General features: G+C 36.0%; 1 protein-coding gene across 2 annotated transcripts in view; it reads left to right on the top strand.

The window, feature by feature from the left end:
• The first annotated feature begins 8,129 nt into the window (after positions 1–8,129).
• Positions 8,130–25,486, top strand: part of gdpd5a (glycerophosphodiester phosphodiesterase domain containing 5a) — a 37,800-nt gene continuing 20,443 nt past the window's right edge. Inside the window, exons 1-2 of one of the 2 annotated variants that reach the window (XM_048180919.1) lie at positions 8,130–8,531; positions 23,853–24,017. In XM_048180919.1, the coding sequence (XP_048036876.1) occupies positions 23,901–24,017 (117 nt within the window). In that variant the 5' untranslated portion in view covers positions 8,130–8,531; positions 23,853–23,900. The remainder of the gene's footprint in view (positions 8,532–23,852; positions 24,018–25,486) is intronic. The other variant, XM_048180920.1, reaches the window with a different exon arrangement.

The following is a 25,486-nucleotide window of genomic DNA, read 5'->3' as shown; positions in this document are numbered from 1 at the left end:
TTCCAAACTAATAAAATATTTATCTTCTTCTTTATATAGCACCAGGAACCCTGTTCTACAAACATGAGGCACTGGAATGCATAAAGTTTCCCAGAGGAACATTTTATTTCTTAGAAGTTGCTCTTTCAAAGCTCAGGATACTTCTTTGTTTTGTATTTGATTTGACTTTGACTTTATTGTCCACCAACGTGGAAAATTCTCCTTTGGATTCTCATAAAAAAACATCACAATTATATAAGTGTCCTTATCTCAGCACTGAAAAAAAAAAAAAAAAAAAAAAAACATTTTCTTAATCGCTGTTTTTGTCTTTATTGTCTAAATAGTATAATACAAAATAAAATAAGGTGTGATTTTAGAGAATGTTTTGATATATATATATATATATATATATATATATATATATATATATATATATATATATATATATATATATACAGTACAGTCCAAAAGTTTGGAACCACTAAGATTTTTAATGTTTTTAAAAGAAGTTTCGTCTGCTCACCAAGGCTACATTTATTTAACTAAAAATACAGTAAAAAACAGTAATATTGTGAAATATTATTACAATTTAAAATAACTGTTTTCTATTTGAATATATTTCACAAAGTAATTTATTCCTGTGATGCAAAGCTGAATTTTCAGCATCATTACTCCAGTCTTCAGTGTCACATGTCCTTCAGAAATCATTCTAATATGCTGATCTGCTGCTCAAGAAACATTTAATGTGTACAATTGTACAAAATATTTGTGTACAATATTTTTTTTCAGGATTATTTGATGAATAGAAAGTTCAAAAGAACAGTGTTTATCTGAAATCTAATCTTTTGTAACATTATAAATGTCTTTACTGCCACTTTTGATTGATTTAATGCATCCTTGCTGAATAAAAGTATTCATTTTTTTAATTTCTTTTCAAAAAAATAAAAATAAAAATTCTTACTGACCCCAAACTTTTGAACGGTAGTGTATAATGCTACAGAAGCTTTGTATTTCAGATAAATGCTGTTCTTTTGAACTTTCTATTCATCAAGGAATCCTGAAAAAAAAAGTACACAACTGTTTTCAACATTGAAAATAATCATAAATGTTTATTGAGCAGCAAATCAGCATATTAGAATGATTTCTGAAGGATCATGTGACACTGAAGACTGGAGTAACGATGCTGAAAATTCAGCTTTGCATCACAGGAATAAATTACTTTGTCAAATATATTTAAATAGTACACAGTTATTTTAAATTGTAATAATATTTCACAATATTACTGTTTTTTACTGTATTTTTAATTAAATAAATGTAGCCTTGGTGAGCAGACGAAACTTCTTTTAAAAACATTAAAAATTGTAGTGGTTCCAAACTTTTGGACTGTACTGTATATATAGATATATATATATATATATATAGATATATATATACACACACACACAAGTCGCTGTTTGGATTTTAATAGGCAAATACTTAAGAATCTATGAATGGATCATTATTACAGTGATTATTATGTTTCTAGCATGTTTATTATGTTTATTATGTTTGGCAACGGTTCTTTTAACCATTAAAGATGGAGTGCGTAGCTTTTCATTTCTTAAACAACCATGTAGGAAGACACATCATGGCCATTTTCCAGGATGACAATGTCAAGATTCACCAGGGTTAAAATTCTGAAAGAATGGTTCAGAGAGCATGAAGAATCATTTTCACACATGAATTGGTCCAGACCTTAATTTCATTGAAAGTCTTTGGGATGTACTGGAGTAGACTTTACAGAGTGCTCACCTCAATACAAGATCTTGACCAAAAAATGATGCATATAAACACTTAAAATAGTAATCATGGTAAGACAAAACCATTTGGAAGAAGGATTATTTGAACTTTGTTAATTTTGAACAAAAAGTTACATAGTGTACCTATAATCTGAATAGCAAATCTCAGATAATTTGGTTTTGTGACTGTTAAGATGTGATCTTAAAATATGTGTCATGAAACAGATCTCATTATCTGCATGTGCTGCTGCTGCTCATTAACATCTAACATACTCTGTTCAAAGATACAAACCATTAACAGCACAGCTTTCAAAGTATACACCTCCAGGCCACTTTGTAAAGATCAGTGAAAACACAGCTGATGGCGGTGGCATTCCTCAGGCATCAGAATGTAGAAAGAATGCTGCTCGCTTCACTTGTCAGGGTTTCTTTTTGTCTCATTATGTTGTTAGATCCGCATAGCTTGTGGTTTAACCCAGACTGACAGTCACTGATTAACTGCCGTGAACAAAAGGGAAAGCGGGAGAGTTATGTCATCACTATAGACACTGATACAACTACATTTATGCCCTTTTATTTGCTTCTGAGGCGTTTTTTCAGGATTCTTTGATAAATAGGAAGTTCAAAAGAACACATTTATTTGAAATCAAAATTGTATAACATTGTAAAAGTCTTTATTGTCACTTTTGATCCATTTAATATATCTTTGCTGTATTAAAGTATTAATGTTTTTTTTGTTTTTTGTTTTTTTTGTAATCTTACTGACCCCAAACTTGTATATCTATATATAACAATAATGTAGAATTCATATGTATATAGACAATGAGCACCGGGGAAATGACAGGATGCTCTTCCTGTAGTCCTGTTTACATCCACATATCCATAAATAACCCATTACTAGGGTCCAGCCTGCCAAAATCACATACTTTAATCAAAACCAACCTCCATTTTGACTACATTTTAACTATTGTAGTTTTTATTGTAGGATTTCTGTTCATTGTAGCTCTATGTCTGTTGGATGGGATATTTCAGGTTATGAATGAATGTTCTGCAGTATATGACTACTGTATCAGAGGTTCAGATCAGTGGAAGCTGCCCAGCTATTGTGAGCTTTTCCGTCACACAGAAGGAATTTCGCTCTCAACACGTTAAAGATTTTGTCTGTTCTTTGTACTCTGGAGGCAGAGCAAATCCAGAGCAGATATGATCGCTATGTCGTAGCGGAGTCTGGTCTGTGTCTTAACTGTAAACTTAAATTCTACCTTAATGGTGTCACTGATCTCTGTATACTCCAACTATAAATGATTGTGAGGAGTCATTGGTATCTGTTGTCACTACTATGGTAAACACTATAGTATTTGGTAAAGCAGTTTAAGCTAATAGAAACAACTTTTTTATATCACAGTAATCTTTATTTATTATAAAAGACACAATAGTACACGTCACAATCTTGTGAGAGAGACAAAAATCCAGGAGCATCAAAAATAGATGAATGTGTTGTGGACAAGTATGAAAATGTCAGCTCACTTTTGTTTTGCACGAGTTTCTATGAGTTTAACCGCATGTTTCTGCAACTACGAATGTGACCACTAGGTGCTGCTAGTTTCACACGTCTAAACATGCGCAAAATCTGCAGAGGAACTGGTTTCTTTTTTGCTTATTCTTGTTTTGATGGTTTCCTATACATATATTTCACAATTTAAGGGTTGTAATTAATAAACAAATGACTATTTATATTTGATAAATAAATGTAACATGGTATCATCATTCCAATAAAAAATATTATATAAAACGATTCTATTCTATTGTTATAATCATATATATCTTATAATCATATATATATATATATATATATATATATATATATATATATATATATATATATATTTCTTAGACAGCAATTAAAGGTGCCCTAGAATTAAAAATTGAATTTACCTTTACCTTGGCATAGTTAAATAACAAGAGTTCAGTACATGAAAATGACATACAGTGAGTCTCAAACACCATTGTTTCCTCCTTCTTATATAAATCTCATTTGTTTAAAAGACCTCCGAAGAACAGGCGAATCTCAACATAACACCGACTGTTACGCAACACCGACTGTTATTTGCATATGCCAGCTCATGTTCAAGGCATTAGACAAGGGCAGCCAGTATTAACGTCTGGATCTGTGCACAGCTGAATCATCAGACTAGGTAAGCAAGCAAGGACAATAGCGAAAAATGGCAGATGGAGCAATAATAACTGACATGATCCATGATTACATGATATTTTTAGTGATATTTGTAAGCTGTCTTTCTAAATGTTTCGTTAGCATGTTGCTAATGTACTGTTAAATGTGGTTAAAGTTGCCATCGTTTCTTACTGTATTCACGGAGACAAGACTGTCGTTATTTTCATTTTTTAAACACTTGCATTCTGTATAATTCATAAACACAACTTCATTCGTTATAAATCTCTCCAACAGTGTGTAATGTTAGCTTTAGCCACGGAGCACTATCAAACTCATTCAGAATCAAATGTAAACATCCAAATACATACCATACTTACGCGATTAGACATGCTGCATGACGAACACTTTGTAAAGATCCATTTTGAGGGTTATATTAGCTGTGTGAACTTTGTTTATGCTGTTTAAGGCAGTCACAAGCTCGGGGGTGGGGAGCACGAGAATTTAAAGGGACCGCAGCCTGAATCGCCGCATATTTAATGATGTCCCAAAATAGGCAGTTAAAAAAATAAATAAAAAAAATCTATGGGGTACTTTGAGCTGAAACTTCACAGACACATTCAGGGGACACCTTAGACTTACATTACATCTTTTAAAAAGATGTTCTACGGCACCTTTAATGTTGTTGAATGAATGTTCTTGTCTATTTAAAACTAGACTTGCATAGCAGACTGGAGCTGATATGAGCAGAATGATCATCCTGACGTCTCAGCACATCAAAAAATATCACAACGAATGCACATGTGACCCACACAGCTGTGCACGGCTTGTGTGTCTAACTCAAAGTCACGCTTGCTGAAGGACGGCTTCAGTCCACCAGTAGGTTGTTATAGATTAGGATGTGATGCAAGCTTGGCTCAGGCCAGAGGTTAATCTCTCTCTGTCATCCTGGAATAGAAGCAGTGGATGCTCTGCTCTGGCTCTCTGCCCGATGCAGTCTGGATAAGTAGCCGCTGTGCCTGACAGAGGTGGCCTCTCCAAACACTACTTCACAAAACTCTTTCTTTGTTCAGGTAGACTGACAGAGCTGAGGGACAGAGACACAGCAACCATTAACGAGTTTCCATTTGGGTTTTCATGGTCAAGTATTAGCTGGTAAGTACAAGCCATAGCTGGGGTTTCTGGGGCCCCAGTGCAGATTGTTGCTGTGAGCCCCCCTGAAATCCTGTTCTTCCCCCTCGGTTGAAATTGCGTTTCGAGGTGGGTGGTGGTAGTTGAGGAGGGGGTTTCCCTCTCGGTTCAAATCACGTTCGGGAGTGGGGGGGGGGGGGGGGGTGCTTTGGGGTGTCCACCTCGGATTAAATCGCGGGGTCATCCTAAGGCTGGGGGTACCTAGAATCGCCACCACCTTTTGTCCTGCTAGCAACGGTTAGTATATAATATTGAATATTTAGTAACAATGTTAATTTACATCATTTTCAACAAATCATTAATATCAAAGACGCATGACTTAAAGTAACCCTCCACTTATAACATCTGAATGAAGTGGGATTCGTTTGTGAACGAAAAGACATTTAGTTTAAATCGATGGTTAAAGCCTTTGATGTTAAACTCCTTTTTGACGCATCTTAGCTGATTTATAGAATAACCTATTTTTAATAATAAAGTTTCAGTTCCAATTGAATTTTTTGACAAATCAGTTGACTGAATTAATCAATGACTCATTCATAAGACACTCACTTGTCGCCACCTACTGGGATAATGACGTAACCTGCAGAAAGCTAGGGCCACATATTAAGGCCCGGGTATACTTCATTTTCCATGTTCCGCTCCGTCTCGCACACAGTTGAGCGTGCAAGCCTTTCAAAATATACTCCTTTGCAGTAAGCGCGGAAAGACGCGTTTGGCACCTGCGCTCTATCTAGTGGACTTTGTTTTCAAGTGCTCAAGTCTGCACACAGACAGTGTGCGCAGACATCCACGAACCCTCCTGATGATAAAAAATTATGTCACATGGACAGTGTGTGGCCCATTGTAGAACGCGGACTCCGAAGTATACTTTGGGCTTTAGGTGTGTTTTACTTGAAGCTAAGCTGCTTAGACCAATTAGTGTATGATATCAAAGCACAGCGAGAGCGATTCGGATTTCGTCTGCTTTCTAATTGCTCTTCCAGTACGTTGATGTCATACACCAATCCGTCTGTGCAGCTCCACTTCAAGCCGAAGGCTGTGTCTGAAATCGCTCCCTACACTCTTACTGTTACTGTTCTTAAATAGAGCATGATTTGTAGTGGGGTCCAAAACTGCACTCATTAAATCCCACAATGCACCGCAATAACGAGTGTAAAACCAATGCACGCCCAATTGTTAGAGAACACCTATAATGCACTGTGAGATTTGTGCACTGAATGAATTCCCTCGTCTGACAAGATGGCGCCCACAGTTGAATTATCCATCCATCCATTTTCCAAACCGTTAGTCTAATGTGGCTACAGCATAGGCTAATCAATTTATATAGCGCTTTTTACAATGTAGATTGTGTCAAAGCAGCTTTACACTGATAACTGGTACATTATTTTGGCTGCACAGCAGCTCTTAAAGGTGCCATCGAACGTTTTTTTACAAGATGTAATATAAGTCTAAGGTGTCCCCTGAATGTGTCTGTGAAGTGTCAGCTCAAAATACCCCATAGATTTTTTTTAATTAATTTTTTTAAATGCTTATTTTGGGGCATAATTAGAAATGCGCCGATTCAGGCTGCGGCCCCTTTAATTGCTTGCGCTCTCCGCCCCCTCCCGAGCTCTCGACTCTATCATTGCTTAAACAAAGTTCACACAGCTAATATAACCTTCAAAATGGATCTTTACAAAGTGTTCGTCATGCATGCTGCATGCATACATCGGATTATGTGAGTATTGTATTTATTTGGATGTTTACATTTGATTCTGAATGTGTTTATGAATTATAAAGACTGCAAGTGTTTAATAATGAAAATAGCGACGGCTCTTGTCTCGATGAATACAGTAAGAAACGATGGTAACTTTAACCACATTTAACAGTACATTATAAACATGCTAACGAAACATTTAGAAAGACAGCTTACAAATATCACTAAAAATATCATGCTATCATGGATCATGTCAGTTATTATTGCTCCATCTGCCATTTTTCGCTATTGTCCTTGCTTGCTTACCTAGTCTGATGATTCAGCTGTGCAGATCCAGATGTTAATACTGGCTGCCTTGTCTAATGCCTTGAACATGAGCTGGCATATGCAAATATTGGGGGCGTAAATATTAATGATCCCGACTGTTATGTAACAGTCGGTGTTATGTTGAGTTTTGCCTGTTCTTCGGAGGTCTTTTAAACAAATGTGATTTACATAAGAAGGAGGAAACAATGGAGTTTGAGACTCACTGTATGTCATTTCCATGTACTGAACTCTTGTTATTTAACTACGCCAAGGTAAATTCAATTTTTAATTCTAGGGCACCTTTAAAGAATAGTGTCAATGCAGGCAGATCAAAGCACTGTTGAATATCAAATGTCAAGTCAAATGTCAAGTGTCCCCAACTAAGCAAGCCAAAGGCGACAGCGGCAAGGAACCCAAACTCCAACAGGTGACATCAGGTGGCAAACAAGTGGCAAATAGGTGTTAAAATGGAGAAAAAAACCTTGGGAGAAACCAGGCTTAATCGGGGAGCCAGTCCTCCTCTGGCGAAAATGGATAAATTCCTTCCTAATTTATTATTAAATTGTTCAATTAAGGTTTATACATAGTTTCCATGACAAAGTTGAAGATAAATCTTTTCATCTGGAGCTGCCAGTTTGCTAAGTTTAAAATGGTTATTAAACAGCAAAAGTGGCAGCCCTTCCAGCACACTCAATCCGAATTCACTCACTCGTTTTCATTCACTCCCTCAAGTGAACTATATTAGTGTACTAATGTAGGGAATAGTGAAGGTACACAGGAAAACACACCTAACGAATCAGTAAACAAATTCATAAGATTCGAGTCACTGAGGTGAATCAAATACCTCAAGTGTTTTCTTTGCTGAGAAGCTGGAGCTGTTGAGATGCTGTTTTTTTTATTTTAAACATTTATAGTTTAAACTTAATTAACAGATATCGCTTTTATGAACTTAAATACAGCACTAATCACGAATACTCTGGGTTGTTAATTATTAGGAGCGCGCTGATGACGCTTGATCAAGAGGAGGAGGAAGAGGAGGCGCGCGGCTCCTCCCACGGGCTTTTGGATCGGATGGATTTACCACTCGCCCGATCTGTACTGAATGTCTTCGGTGAATCACAATCCTTCAAACACAATGTGAAAACGCGTTGTAGTGAAATATTCATATGAACCATCTTGCTGGAGCTCATGTCAGTGCCAGTCAGATTGGATTTAAAGCGCTGCGCGCTTCCGAAACTTTAATGTAGTTTATTTCCACTAATGTCACACACCTTGATATACTCAGTGTGTTGAAGGGCTGTTTAACATTTAAAGAAAGAGACAGACAAACGACAACACAAGTTAAGAGGAGAATACTGGAGAGAAAGTAGGCTACTCAACTACCTGCGCTGATCACCTTGCCGACGAGAAGGTAAGAAGGAGAAGGATTCTGGATAAGTAGCCTATACTTAAACGTGTTTACTATCACATGCAAACCTAGTACGTCTTTACGTTTAGTTATTTGATTTATCTATGATGAATGTATTGCAACAATATGCAATAAGTAAACGAAGCCTCGTTTAGTTTATTTAAAACTTCTGTTTATCTTTATAGAACCGAGTTCCCTAAAAAACGTATGTGATTGTATGATATTAGATGGCAATACCATAACTCTTTGATAGGCTATTCCATGGTTTTGCATTTTTGTATTCATAGTATGTGTTTATGTACCAAGGTCCAGAAAACATACCATGTTACAAACATGGTGCTTTCAGGTACTTTTTGTTAGTGTTTACTTAAAGCTTCATTAAGTATGTCTGAGTTACTCTTCACTTAAAGTTATAATTACTCTACGTATAGTATATGTTTACATATAGCAGAGACTGGGGCAAGTTGTCACAGTTTTTTTACTCTAAAGTGGGGCATGTTGTCACACAGTATGGGCCTGTCACTATGGAACATTCCTATAAGCTTTACAGCAATATTTAAGCAGTACATTTTCTAATTTTTATAGTTTTTAACATTACATACAGAGCAATCAATGTGAACACAGTAAAATAGCTAAATAAATAAACAAACAAATACATTTATAATTGCTAAACACTTGATATCTTGTCCCATGTTCCTCGACCTGACATTTCGGGGGGAAAAAAATAAATTATTTTGAGAACAAGTTAAACTTTTTAGTTAAAATCTAGCTTGATTATATAGTTTACTCTTGTCTGATGTGGTTTATTATGTTCAGTTGTTTCACAGCAGCTATAGAAAGATATGATGATAATATTTCTATTTTAGTTTGGAGAACAGAATTTGCAAAATTGAGTTTTCACTTTGTAGATTATTGATACATTGTCCCTGTGGCAACCAGCCCTGGTATACTGACCATCAGCAACTGTCCTTTGAGTTAAAGAAAGATGAAGTTTGGACTTTTGTGTTTCATACCCCTCATATACTCTCAGTGGCTTTTGGACTGCCAATTGTTTATGAAGCTTCCAGAACCTAATGAGAGCAGACAATTTCTCTAAAGCTTCAAAAGTTTTGGGCTGAATGTTGTTGAGGGAAGTGGTGCAGACCGCTCCTCAGGAAATGTCCAAGAGAGATAAGACTAACAGCAGGGCAAAATGCTTGAGCAAGAGACGGGAGCAACCAGATGGAGGGTGTTGGATCTTGATGTCTTTCATCTTCTCCAGACTCAAGCTCTGACTGTAGACTTGTTCATAATAACAAGCCATTTCAGGTCTCCTGAGCATTCATTGCCTGATTTCACCTTTATTCTGGTGTCAGCAGTAACATTCAGTCACAAATACGGTCTTCGTATCATATTTCGCTTGTTCTGTGGCATCTACGTCAGGTACCGTCATTATGAGCTCTCCGCAACAACCGACCATGTTTAACATCCAAACTGAGATTGTTGTTTCCCAGAGCAGGTGAGAAGGTGCCAAAACAAAAGCAGCATAAGAAGAGAGATAAATGAGGTTTTCTTTGCTCACATTATCTCAGAAAAATCCACAGAGGGCCCACCGGAGGAGTGGGAATACAAAGGGCTTGTTTCATCCATGGGAAAGTAAACCCTTCCTCTGTGCGGTGGATCCATCAAACCTTTTGGATGATTTCCCACAGAAACTTCCCAAAGTCGTTTTAGCCATTCTTCAATATGTCACTGCTGTTCTGCTCTGTCTAATCAGCTGTACAATGACTAAATGTCTCTCTATTTTCAGACTTTTGAATCATGCATGAGTCCTTGAATAGAAACAGCGTTCATTTTCTTGTTAATGTCATGCTGGAGTTAATGAGAGTTTCTAGTCTCAAAATCTGAGGTGAGAAACATTGGATCTCATGAGGAATGAGTTGTTTGTGAATAGAAAACGAACAACATGATAAAGAAACCTTTATCATGTTGTTCCAAAACTGTATGACTTAGGGGTCATTTACACAACACTGTTTTTTTTTTGTGTTGTGTGCCGTTTACGTGTTTTGGCCGTTCATTTACACAACAACAGCATTTTTGGCTGACTGAAAATGCAAACTTTTGAAAACGGGTTTCAAAGTGCACCTTTCCATGAGCTTTTATGAAAATGATACTGTTTTTGTCTCCATCTAAACTACAAAAACGTCAATTTGTGAAAACGGTGAAATCATGCGCATATTACATGTTTCACTGTAAAAAAAAATCCCAGTAAAATTTACGGTAAAAAAACGGCAGCTGTGGTTGCCAGAACTTTACCGTAAAAAATACAGTAGCAACGTAAAAAAAATCTGTTAAATAACGTATTTCATTAACTGATATAATGTTAATTTACCAACCTAATAAAGTACTAATATCTGTTTTGTACCTTTATAATACACTGACAGTCACCAAACACAGTGGTGATAAGAGTCACATGATGAATCAAAGTTCATCACAAGCAGATTTTCTACAAGCTGAGAAGGACAACACTAACATATAGAAGGTGCACACAGTGTCATTCACACACACACTAAACACCATCATGGTAACATGCATGACATTTTAAAAATGCAATAAACATTAATTTAACAACATTAGATGTAACATAAAACCCTAATGTACATAACTGATTAGAAAAAAATGAGAAAAACTAAGAAGAAACGGAGTTATTTCAACGAAAATATATCACATGTGAAGTGTCACGCAGGGAATTGTGGGAATGTCAATTTACGGTTTTTCACTGTAAATTTTACAATGAATTATTTTTCACTTCCAAAAACTGTGAATTTAATGGTATTTTACCGTAAAATTACATTAAATGTACCGTTAAATCTATTACAGTTATTCACCGTATATAGTACGGAAACTTTCTGTAAACCAATTGATAGTTTTTCACCGCAGCATTTTTACAGTCTTTTACTGTTAAAATCACGGTCATTTTTTACAGTGTGTCTAGAGGCGCATGGTGTTTCTTTACAAAGTGACATCGCCAACTACTGGCCTGGCAGCATAATACAGCGTTTTTAGTTGTCTTCGCGGATCTGTGTTAACAGGGATCGTTTTGACAACATTGTCGTCTGTACGTTAAAAAGGAAAGGAAAAAACTTTTCTGTTTTTAGAAAGTGTAACCGAACCCTTAATTTCTTTAGTGCAGCCCATTGCACTTGTCCTCTTTTTTTTTTTTTTTTTTTTTTCCAAAAAAACAAGAAGCCTGATTTGTGCTAAATATGCAATGCAATCATTATTATTTTTATATGAATATATTTAATCATATTTAATAAATATTTTATTATTTTTTAATTATTTTATGTTATATAAAACTTATATTTTAAGTTTTATATTAAACTTAAATCCTACCCAGTTAGTAAGGCTTGTGAACTGGACAGTAGCCATTAGTTCCCTGTAAAATCCCATCAGGAATGAACAATGAGTATGTTTGTGCACATGCTGCTCTGAAGTGTCTAAAAGTAGCATTTTTTCTATAGTTTGGATGTCGCAATCAGATCCAAACTGCTGTATTTGCTGTTGGATGAATAGAAAGTGTTTCAGTTTTTGTACACTGTACGATTCAAAAGTCTGGAGTGAAGATCTTTTTAATTTTTTTTGAAAGAAGACTCCTGAATTTTTGAATGTTGTGTAGAAGATTAACAATGTTTCACCTCTTCAGATCTATTTGCATCTTTTAATCTTGCAGTGGTGTCTAATGATAGGTTTTCAGAATTACAAACAAATCCCTTTCATTTTCTCCATAGAGAAATAGTTTCAACGACAATGTCAAAACCTTTTAAGACAAACTTTCCATGAGCTCAGAGACTGGTAAATGAGCATATTTCTCTTTAGAAGTCAAGTTTCAGTTTCAAGTTGTTTAATATTCCCAGTGGAAAAACTACATTACTCATAATCTTGAAGAGAGATTCAGATTCTCCTTGGATCTACCAATCAGAGAATTCGCTGTTCCCATGGAAATGAGAACTGCGCCAAAAGAGCTTCCCACTTCCATGAAGCATTGCAAACGCCATGATCATAATCATAGTCCGTATCCATACAATCTCAAACAACTTACATATTTATTTTACAATACATTTTAAATACATTTAAAATATTTTAAATTGTTGCATATTTTAAAATACATATACACTACCAGTCAAAAGTTGAGTTTGACTTCTTCAATCAATGACTATAAGTCAATAATTGTTATTTTTTTGATCATATAATTTGCAATTCTTCATGGGCTGTTCACAGTTCATTTTCAGTTTGTAATTTTATGATTCATCTCCGACAACGTTGGTTTGATTCATGGATTATACTTATTAAAGATTTTTAAAAATGTAGAAAATGAATGGGGAAAAACACTTCACTGCTGAAACTGGGCAATCACCATTGCTCTCAGTTGCATTTAGTCCCTTTGGTCACTTAAGAAGAGGGCCTAGAGTGAGGCAGGAAATTAAGCTAACAAAATGTAGCGTCCTGTTTCTGGCGATCATACCTGTCGGGAAAGTCCATCAGACGTTGAAGGACAAGAGGGTCTGCAGTTAGAGCTTGTGTGAATGGGACTCAAAGCAGCAGACTCGTTTTAACTCTCCTGATGTCGGCGAATTCAGGCGTTTGTAAGTCATAAAAGCTCATGGAAAGCTCAGTGTCATGGAAACAGACTGAAGCATGAAGCCCCACACCACTACAGCTGCGTACACACACACACACACACACACACACACACACACACACACACACACACACACACACACACACACACACACACACACACTTCATCTCTTCTGCTCAAGTGTGTGTCTGCCATTGAGAGATACGGTTTTAAATGGATTTATGAAGAATCTGTTTTAATACTGAGTTTGAAGGATCTGTTTTGCTCTTCCAAAAGTCATGCAGCCGCACTGTACTGCTTCTCAGTGTCATAGGGAGACATAATAGCGTCAAGAAGGTGGGTTTAAGCTTGCTTACATTTATAATTTAGTATGTATAGTACTAATTAAAAAGATCATATACACTACAGTTCAAAAGTTCGGGCAGGTTTTTGAAACAAGTCTCTTATGCTGCTCACCAAGGTTGCATTTATTTGATCAAAAATAGAGTAAAAATTTATATTTTAAAATATTATTGCCATTTAAAAGAACTTTTCTATCTTAATATTTTAAAAAGTAATTTATGTGATGCAAAGTTGAATTTTCAGCATCGTTACTCCAGTCTTCAGTGTCACATGATCCTTCAGAAATCATTCTAATATGCTGATTTGATACTCAAGAAACATTTATTATCTTTATCAATGTTGAAAACGGTTGTGCTGCCTCATATTTTTGTAGAAACCATCAATTTAATGCACCATTTGCTGAATAAAAGTATATTTTAAAAAATCTTACTGAACCCAGAGTTTTGAACAGTAGTTGTATGTGTGGTGTGTTTACTCTGAACTTCCCAGGTGTAAAGCTTCCTGACTGCTCAAACTCACAAAACCCTAATGAAGTTGGGAATGAATTTTATCCCATTTACTTTCCAGCTGGGAAAAAAATCTGTAGACCATCTGAATTTATCTAAAGCTCTGAAGACTTTGTCTCTGTCCATACAATGTAAGGGTCCGTTTTAATGACAACAATGTATTAACAATGGAAAAGTTTTTCCTTTGCGTTTTTCACGTACAGGCGACAACGTTGTCAAAATGATCCCTGTTCACATGGATCCGCAAAAACGATTAAAACGCTGTATTATGCTGCCTGGCCAGTAGTTGGCGATGTCACTTTATAAAGAAGCACTACGTGCCTATAGACCGTACATTTAATACGCATGTGCACGGTGTCACAGTTTTCACAAATTTGCGTTTTTGTAGTTTACACGGAGACGATAACGGTATTGTCTTCAAAAACATGCACTTTGAATCCTGTTTTCAGAAGTTTGCATTTTCAGGTCCCCAAAACGCGGTTGTCGTGTAAATGGACAGCTAAAGAGCATACAAAGTTTTCCATTTTTATTTGAAAATGGTGTCGTGCAAACGGCCCCGCAGTCAGTAGGTTCTCACTGTTGTTCATCAAAATATTTTTTCCTCACAAGAAAGTCCTATAGGTTTGGAAGTGGAACAACATAAGGGTGAATAAATGCCAATTTTTATTTACTTTTTTTAACTGAACTGTCCCTTTTAGAATAGGGCGACAGATGGGATGTTAACATCAGGTCCATGATGTGTGTGTGTGTGTGTGTGTGTGTGTGCTCTGCCCTAGTCAGGCGGTCACACCAGAGTGTTACCTTGCTCAGACAGGGCCATTTTCAACAGGAAGACATGTCTGAAAGAGATAATGACTTCTTTTGTTTGACACAGGACAGGATGCATGTGAATGATTTAACTGGCGCATTGCATATCTGTGGGACGCTGTAGACATTGTACTAAGTGCTGTACGCCTGATTTCCAATAACAAAGGATAGTACATCAAATCTAATCACCAAAACAGAAGGGTTACACTACTCTTGATCACACTGAAGGAACTGTGGAAAAGAAAAACACAGATGCTTTCAGATTGTCATACACATTCACATTAGCATTTTCATACCGATTTGTTACAGATCCATCGTGACTTAAAGAACTGCGGTTATGGGATGACTTGTGAGGAATCATATGTTAACATCAGAGCATTTGCTTTGAGTGGTGGGCCTGTTCTGAATGACTCGAAGGAATATGATTATTGTGGAATATGAAACAGGATTTTTGAGGAAATGCCTAAAGAAGACTCTTAGTAGCTTGTTTGTGTATTGTGTATGAGTCAGGTTATTGAAGATGCTAATGATATTCTAATCTGTCTGTGTGGGCGCTTCTGGTGGACAAAGATCAAGTCTGTGCTGGCTATGTCTTGATAGCCCTCTTTAATTACTGTCATTGAAATCTGTTGTTTTTCATTGGAGCATCTGGTGTGGTAATGCTGGGTCAGTGGTTGACTTATGGGTTTGTGATGGGTTTTATTTATGATGCATTTGAGGAAACTATCAATTATGCTTTTATATCCCTCTAAAATAAGTAGAAATTAAAATAACCGCAGGTTTTGTTTCTGTTTGCAAGAGTGCCATTGTGGATGTGGCAGTTTGATGTCTCTGAAGAAAGTATCAGAATGATCCCATGCGACATGTGTTGTGTTGTATATTCCAAGTGTTCTGGGGGTATACAATATGAAATTTAATGTATTATTTAACTCCCTGAGGTCCGAAAACGTGCCGGCGTGTTTTGCAGGATTTTTTTCACATTGCAGCAAAACTTAAAATACTCCGTCATTTCTTGTCATAGAGACATAAGTAATATATCAATTGAAACTATAGAATGTCTTCTTTTATTTGTAAACACAATGTTGTGCTTTTTGTAAAATAAAGAAAACTAACATGATGCGTGATCTCTCCCTCTGAACGAAGTCCAATCTGATAGTTCTCAGAAAATGAACTGTAACTTATGAATACTAATGACAAAAAAACGCCACTTATGTCTAAAGAAACGTTGAGATATCAGGTTTTAAATCGTGCAAGTCAAATCGAAAACAAATATTCTGTGTTTATGTAATCTGTATGAAAAGAGAGCCATGTCAGAAGTCTGTGATTCAGCTCATTACCCGCTAATGCGGCCACGCCCACGGAGCCAGCGCTATTCAGACGCAAATTCTGAGGCAATACATGCATACATCGTCTCAATCGTGTATTTATTGTCTTGAAAAGTGTTTATTTGGATGTTAAAGCCATGGTTAGCGATCTCTAGAAGACATGCCGTTAGTTCCTAGTTCCTTTTCTTCTTTATATGAATTTGTGGCCTAAAGGTGTACAGAGAGCGCCCTCCGGCTGCAAGTATGAATTGAAAACACAGTATCCAGCACTCATAGTGATGACAATAAATATTACTTCTCAGTGTAGAAAATTAAATATATAAGAATCCATCAATATTTCTCCAAATGTGCATGCTTTTAAGCTAAAAGCCTATATGAAATGCCATAGAGGTAACATAATTGTTCAGACACTTTGCATCACAGAAATACATTATATTTTAAAGAATATAATAGAATACCATTATTTTAAATTGTAATAATATTTCACAGTATTGCTGTTTATGATGAGCTGAGACATTATTACAGAGGGTTTTTTTCACAGCCTACCTGACTGAAAGGCCTCATTAATATGCAAGTCATTTCAGGTCATTATTATGTGATTCTTTTGTCTTCTCAGGTGTAAATGGCCCATTATTCATGCAGATTCACGCCTCCACACATGCTGTGTTTCTTGACAAAAAGTGTCTTACAAAAACTAAATCAATATATTGTTTTATATGAAGGAGTAGGCAGCATAATTTTTACATAATTCTGAAGCAAAAACTCTTGTCTACAACCTCCAATACCCAGAAGTCTTGTGAACACAGATTTAATATACTTTTTTTGGCCTTATTTCAGTGACTTAAGTTTTTTGTTTTTTCAATAACCACGCATAAACATTATTCATTCAAAAATACAAACATGTACATACATGTTCCTCACATATTATTGTAGCCTAGTTTGTGCTGAATACAGTGTAATGACACTTTTGTCATTTATATGTTTATGAACAACTGAAAAAAGCACAAATGTCAGGGCATGTCAAAACTTCTCCAAGCCCCAAATCAGCCTCAGACTCCAGAGGGTTAATGTAAATCCTAACCTTGGCCGCTGGTCTTCAGTGCGTGGATACGCGACATGCGAGTTTGTGTGACTCCTTTAGTGCCACAGTTCACTCCGTCTAGCCCAGAAAAAGCACACAAGTTGTGAGAAATCAAGATTAACAAAAGCGCAACACTAAATACAACGCCTAGAACTCCCAAAAAAGTATCCGTGTACTTTCTTTACCGAGTCAAATGTCTCCGAATCGGAATTCTGTTTGTCTGATGACAGTTGGAATGACAGTTGATAGATGTAAACACAATGATTTCCTGTTACGACGAACACAACGGATATGTTCACCTCAGAGAAGAAGGTACATAGATTGTATTTCTTGTTACAACAATGATGCATTAAAACGGAAACGTTTTTCCTTTGCGTTTTTCTCATACAGGTGACAATGTTGTCAAAACGTTCCCTGTTCACATGGATCCGTGAAAATGACTAAAAACACTGTGTTATGTTGCCAGGCCAGTAGTTGGCGATATACCTTTGTAAAGAAACATTACTTGCCTATAGACTGAACATTTAATAGGTATGTGCATGGCGTTACCTTTTTCACAAATGTGTATTTTTGTAGTTTACACAAAGATGATTACGGTATCATTTTCATAAACTTGCACTTTGAAACCCGTTTTCAGGCCCCTAAAGGCCGTTGTTGTGTAAATAAACTGCCAAAACATAAACACACAAGTTTTCAGTTTTTAGTTGAAAAGGTGTCATGTAAACAGCACCTAAAATTACAAATGTATGGCGTTATTTTACTGTCAATTGTCGAGAGCACATTATTGTGACGCGAGAGCATATCAATGTAATGCGCGAGCGCAAATCTGTCCGCTCGCGCGCGGATTTCCTCTGCTCTCGCGCAAATCTGTCCGCTCGCGCGCGGATTTCCTTTGCTCTCGCGCAAATCTGGACGCGCGCTCAAATATACAGTGCTCTCTTATGAACTGCCTCTCCTCTCGCTCAGATATTGCGTGTGCACGCTCAAACTGTTTCCTGCGTGCTCAAACGTGTCCTGCGCGCTCAAACTGCACATGTGCGCTACGAATCTCTCCGTGCTCTTGCAGAAATTAATTTGCTTTTGGATTAAACGCTGTCAAAAGTTATAAACCAATCAGAAGAGACGACTGATCCATGAAAATGCTACATGGAATCTTATTGGCTGAGAGTGAACTGCGCCTGGAATTCTTTCGACAAAGATATGTATTTTATTTATTCACAATTTAATAATATTTATCAAATGTAACCTAGTCTAACTGCATCACATTACAGGTCAAACCCCTATTTATCTAAACAAACAAACAAAAAATGTTTCTTAAAGTTATTGTGGTCATACGTTTTGTGTTGAAATTAAAAAAAAAAAAATAGGTAACATTTTACAATAAGGTTTTTATTTGTTAACATTAGTTAATGTATTATCTAACATGAACTAACAATGTGCAATACATTACTGTAATTATTAATCTTTGTTAACGTTAAAAATACAGCTGTTTGTTGGTTGTTTACTTCACAGTGCATTTAATAATGTTAACAAATACAACATTTGATTTTAATAACGTATTAGTAAATGTTGAAATTAACATTAACAAATATTAATAAATGCTGAAGAAGAGCAATTCATTATTAGTTAATGTTAACTAATGCAGTTAAATAATGTTAACGCAACCTTATTGTAAAGTATTACCAACAAATATCTTCTGATTTAAGACCGAACAAGATCAGGGTCAAATCGTCATTCCCTTAATACTTAATGTGGAGATCACATATACCACTATAGTCAATTTCTTTTGAGGTCTGGAATTAATGATTCTGATACATCAAATACATTTTAACAGTCACTGGTCACCACCTACTGGCAGAACAGTGTAACAACATTAGTTTCAACATTCATTTAGCTACTTATTTTAATTGCTGAAATCAGTGTATATTCAGACTATAAATTGTTATTGCAATACTTGCATTATTATTTAATGTTTGCAACACAGATGTAGCAATAGTATGTTGTTGAAAACACTTTGTGAAGCTGTTTAAAACATATAGCTTACATGACCACTGCTTTCAGCAGCAATGCAAAAGCAGGTTTAAATATTCTGGTATGATTGTAATTTCAAAAGGTTTAATAGACATAACCGAATCGTTGTCATTTAGGAATAAGATCGCGTTCTTTTGCTTAATCGTGCATACACAAGAGCTTAGGTATTTTTGTATGTCATGTTTTATACCAGACCTCAAAAGAAATTGACTATGGTGGTATGTGTGATCTCCACATTAAGTATTAAGGGAATGACGATTTGACCCTGATCTTGTTCGGTCTTAAATCAGAAGATGTTTGTTGGTAATACTTTACAATAAGGTTGCGTTAGCATTATTTAACTGCATTAGTTAACATTAACTAATAATGAATTGCTCTTCTTCAGCATTTATTAATATTTGTTAATGTTAATTTCAACATTTACTAATACGTTATTAAAATCAAATGTTGTATTTGTTAACATTATTAAATGCACTGTGAAGTAAACAACCAACAAACAGCTGTATTTTTAACGTTAACAAAGATTAATAATTACAGTAATGTATTGCACATTGTTAGTTCATGTTAGATAATACATTAACTAATGTTAACAAATAAAAACCTTATTGTAAAATGTTACCTATTTTTAAAAAAAAAAATTCAACACAAAACGTATGACCACAATAACTTTAAGAAACATTTTTTGTTTGTTTGTTTAGATAAATAGGGGTTTGACCTGTAATGTGATGCAGTTAGACTAGGTTACATTTGATAAATATTATTAAATTGTAAAGAAATAAAATATATATTTTTGTCGAAAGAATTCCAGGCGCAGTTCACTCTCAGCCAATAAGATTCCATGTAGCATTTTCATGGATCAGTCGTCTCTTCTGATTGGTTTATAACTTTTGACAGCATTTAATCCAAAAGCAAATTAATTTCTGCAAGAGCACGGAGAGATTCGTGAGCGCACATGTGCAGTTTTGAGCGTGCACACGCAATATCTGAGCGAGAGGAGAGGCAGTTCATAAGAGAGCACTGTATATTTGAGCGCGCGCGTCCAGATTTGCGCGAGAGCAAAGGAAATCCGCGCGCGAGCGGACAGATTTGCGCTCGCGCATTACATTGATATGCTCTCGCGTCACAATAATGTGCTCTCGACAATTGACACTAAAATAACGCCATACAAATGCTGTAGAAGTATTGTTAAACTGATGTTAAAGGTGCTGTAGAACGTGTTTTCAAAAGATGTAATGTAAGTCTAAGGTGTCCCCTGAATGTGTCTGTGAAGTTTCAGCTCAAAATACCCCACAGATTTTTTTTTATTCATTTTTTTAACTGCCTATTTTGGGGCATCATTAAATATGCGCCGATTCAGGCTACGGTCCCTTTAAATTCTCGTGCTCCCCTTTAACAGCATAAACAAAGTTCACACAGTTAATATAACCCTCAAAATGGATCTTTACAAAGTGTTCGTCATGCAGCATGTCTAATCGTGTAAGTATGGTATTTATTTGGATGTTTACATTTGATTCTGAATGAGTTTGATGGTGCTTCATGGCTAAAGCTAACATTACACACTGTTGGAGAGATTTATAAAGAATGAAGTTGTGTTTATGAATTATACAGACTGCAAGTGTTTAAAAAATGAAAATAGAAAGACAATTTACAAATATCACTAAAAATATCATGATATCATGGATCATGTCAGTTATTAACGCTCCATCTGCCATTTTTTGCTGCTGTTCTTGCTTGCTTACCTAGTCTGATGATTCAGCTGTGCACAGATCCAGACGTTAATACTAGCTGCCCTTGTGTAATGCCTCGATCATGGACTGGCATAGCAAATATTGGGGGCGTACATATTAATGATCCCGACTGTTACGTAACAGTCGGTGTTATGTTGAGATTCGCCTGTTCTTCTGAGGTCTTTTACACAGATGAGATTTATATAAGAAGGAGGAAACAATGGTGTTTGAGACTCGCTGTATGTCATTTCCATGTACTGAACTCTTGTTATTCAACTATGCCACGGTAAATTCAATTTTTAATTCCAGGGCACCTTTAAAGGGGACCTTATGCAAAATTCACTTTAATAAGGTGTTTGAACACAGATGTGTGTCCACAGTGTGTGTAAACAACCAAGCTATAATGGTAAAAATCCACCAACTCCTTTTTTTTATAATCCCCATAAATCATAAACGGTCTCTTCAAATGCGTGGTTCCAGAATTTCAATTGGATTTCAATTATAAAGGAAATGTGCCGGATATATTTGCGCAAATCATTTTATGTTGGACTGCTTCACAAATCGGTCAGTTCCACGCTGGATTTGTACAAAAGATTAACATGACGGTACATGCTAGTCGATGGGTTGAATCAACTCCACAGCAACTATTAAAATGTATCCACTAATCATTAAGAAATGTCCAGTTGCATTCTAAAAGTTGTAACTTCATCCTGAGTCTCTCCATCAGTGTCCGACTCCGGTTTGAACAATGTAAGGCTGAACACCGTTACTGACAATTGTCATTTTGACTGCGTGAGATGCTCCAGCTTTGTTGTTGTTGAGTATCCAAAGCGTGAGCTGTTAAAGCTCCGCCTTCTTCTGGAAAGGGGGCCGGGATCAGCAGCTCATTTGACTGAAATTTGACAAGCTATAATAAATGATCTGTAGGGTATTTTGAGCTGAAACTTCACAGACACATTCTGGGGACACCAGAGACATATTACATCTTGTGAAAAGGGACATAATACTGTAGGTCCCCTTTAACAAATTAAACTTTATTATAATAAAGTTACCAACTTTTTCAGCTTCACAGCTGTATACAGGAACTGTATGAACCTTGTTCCTCAAGCTGCAAAGGTTTATGATTAAGTCTGGTGGTGTCTGCTGCACTGAGCTTTGGGGAATTTGGTGACCTGTAGACTGACAGAGAACTGCTTTGATTCTGTAGGGTCGCATCTGAATATCTGATTATGTAAAATCTGGAATTATGTATGTGTGTCTCACAGCTCATAATCAAAAAGCTGCTGCCACACAGAGTCCTGTAGGACCTGCTCTTAACCTCAGACGGGCCGCTAACAGTCCGTTCACTGACCATCAGATGCAAATTGCACACAAATCTGCCAAGAAATCTTGTGATCCAGCTAGATCTTATCTGGTTGGCCAGGATGGTGGAATAACTGTATATTCTTTTTTATTTATGAGTTACTTGTATGTCCAAAATGATCAGTACTTCTTAATTTTGAATGAATAGAAATAGAAAATCTACATTTACATTTTTTTAGCAAGGATGCACCAGTATTTACATTTTTACACGATACCTATAAGCCGATAATTATTTTAATTTTATGGCCGATAACCAATAAATGGCTGATGCTAAAATTCTTCTAAACTACTTTGCATAAGTGAAATAAAAAATAAAACATATGCACACAAAAAAGTTTTAAAATGCTACAAGTGAATTTAGGCATCTCAACATTATAATGCAAAGTATGAAAAATGAAAAAAAAAAAAAAAAAAAAAAAATTAAAATTTGCATTTAGTAGTGTTATATTACATTATTATTGGGTCATTCCGTGTCATTATTTATGGCACTCAGACAGGTATGTTTTATGCAATTAAGTTGATAGAAAAACACACGAGATACATTTCTAGTTTCAACATAATTTGTTCTTCAGATATTCCTCTTTAAAAGAAAAAAAGTGTCAGCTTTATGCAAAGTGACCCACATTTTGTTTTTGACCACTGAAAATGTGTACAATTTACCATTTTACTCATGGAGCCGCATTAAGATCCCCTTTTCTCTGGAATTGAACCATTGAGGGCCTTTAAAATGAAGGAAAGTTAGTTAAGAACCAGAATTTAAAAGGATATTAAGATATCTTTAATACTTCTTGAGTTGCAGGCATGCACACTTGAGGCAAAAAACACAAGTGCTTTTTGCAATTTTTGAACTGTCACCTTTGGCATATAGTGCAACAAAGATTGCTATAGATCTACCAATCTCTGTGTATAAATAAAAAAAAAAAATGATGCTGCCATCTTTCTAAAGTCATTTCTACACCCCTGTAAATTGGCTCCAAATCTCAGGTGAAAATTGTCATTTCTACCAATTGTTTTTTAACTTTGAGCATTAGATGACAGCAAAGGTAATCTAAATCTAAAAGTACATTTAAATATCCAATAACAATGAAACAATGAATTAAAACAAATGGTCCATAAATGTGTTTTAATTGTATTTGTTTAAGTGCTGCCAGTTGTGTTGCCATTGTTTTCAGCTGCTGTTTGATGTCATTTCCTGTCTTATCCATGATAGTTTCATTATGAAAAGATTTTGTACTTTTCATTTTACTTGGCATAAAATGACAAGGTTAACTCACATTACTGTTGACCTACAGATTCCTTCATTTATTACTGACGTGATGTTTATGCTCCGGCGCTGTAGGATTTTCTCTGGTATGTTTATCTAAGGCAAGTTTCCCAGACTCAAAGCTAAACGGCTAAATCCTCCACTGGTTTTTCAGTGCAATGTCAACACTGACAGTATAATTTAGTTGAAGACAGGGTTTCATCTCAATGTCTTGTTACGGATAATGCCATTTCTCACAGATGTGTCTCGTCCCTCCAGGTCTGCAGTGTGTGAGTGGGATGTCTGCAGATCAGCTGTGGCCTGACTATGGTGAAACACCAACCGTTACAGGTGTATGAGAGACAACTGTGTCTGTCCTGTCTGACCGGGATCTACGGCTGCCGCTGGAAACGGTACCAACGCTCCCATGACGACAGCTCCAAGGTAACCACAGCATCATCAATTGTGGGAGAAGTCATTGTATTCTAACCACATAGAAACCGAATGATAGGACATTATACAGAATAATGTTGCTGTATAATTTTTTTTAATCAATTTACTGTATTAGCACATTTTACTGAAAATCACACTGTTTGTGGAAAATTCAATTAATTCCTGTGGGAAGTTGTGTAAAGCTTAACTCTAACCGAGTTAGTGGAGCTTTGCAGTGTCAGATGCCATCTATGATTCCCACACCTCTGGATCATAGATATGGATCCACTTTGACGATACTGACACATTTCTCTGGTCGTTTTTGCCAATGTATGGTCATAAATGTTTTGCTGGATATACTTTTAAAGGGTCATGAAACCCTAAACTAAAGTTTTGTGTGTTGAACATCATAGAAGACAATGTTACCATTCCTTAGTTTTAACTGTTGTGAATTTTAATCTTTTTTGCGCTATTTTCAACTTTTGCGTTTAAATTCATCTTCGTGTGGTGGAGGTGACGTTTCCTTCTACTATAGAGGGTATGCAGGTGACGTCACCGTTGACCGAAGCGACTGCAGTTACACCCATTGAGAGGCAAAAATACTGAGTGGCAGCATTTGTTTTTTGGTTTTCAGCGTGAATGCCACGAAAAACACACAAAACACATTCAAAACGGGTAAGAGCTTTGCGATTGAGACTACAAATAGATTTGACAAGAAATCTGAGGTGTATTTTTACAGACTGCCGAAAGCTAAAGAAAAGAGAAGCAAATGGATGGCTGCAATCCACAGAAACAACTGGACTCCAGGCAGCGAAACATGGATTTGCAGTTATCATTTTGTCAATATGTTGAATTTTGGGGTAAAATCATACCCTATATATTGTATTGTTATATAATGTATTGAAAACTCATCAATTAAAAGATTTACCATCTTATATTCTGCAAAATTGGTTGTTTTTAAATAAACAACACTGACAAAAACTGTATCCCCCGGTTTCACAGACAAGGCTTAAGCTAGTCCTAGACTAAAATGTATGTTTTTTTTTTTTCTAGGGTATGTTTATAAAAGCTACTTAAAGGTGCCCTAGAACTTCTTTTTAAAAAATGTAATATAAGTCTAAGGTGTCCCCTGAATGTGTCTGTGAAGTTTCAGCTCAAAATACCCCATAGATTTTTTTTAATTAATTTTTTTAACTGCCTATTTTGGGGCATCATTAACTATGCACCGATATATAGGTTGCGGCCCCTTTAAATCTCCCGCTCCCCCTCCCCCGGAGCTCGCGCTTGCCTTGAACAGCATAAACACAGTTTACACAGCTAATATAACCCTCAAAATGGATCTTTACAAGATGTTCGTCATGCATGCTGCATGCATGCTTCGATTCCTGTGAGTATAGTAATTATTTGGATGTTTACATTTGATTCTGAATGAGTTTGATGGTGCTCCGTGGCTAAAGCTAACATTACACACTATTGGAGAG

The sequence above is a fragment of the Megalobrama amblycephala genome, linkage group LG2 (genome assembly GCF_018812025.1).
Source record: "Megalobrama amblycephala isolate DHTTF-2021 linkage group LG2, ASM1881202v1, whole genome shotgun sequence".
NCBI classification, from domain to species: domain Eukaryota; kingdom Metazoa; phylum Chordata; class Actinopteri; order Cypriniformes; family Xenocyprididae; genus Megalobrama; species Megalobrama amblycephala.
This window is presented reverse-complemented; position numbering and strand designations above follow the sequence as displayed.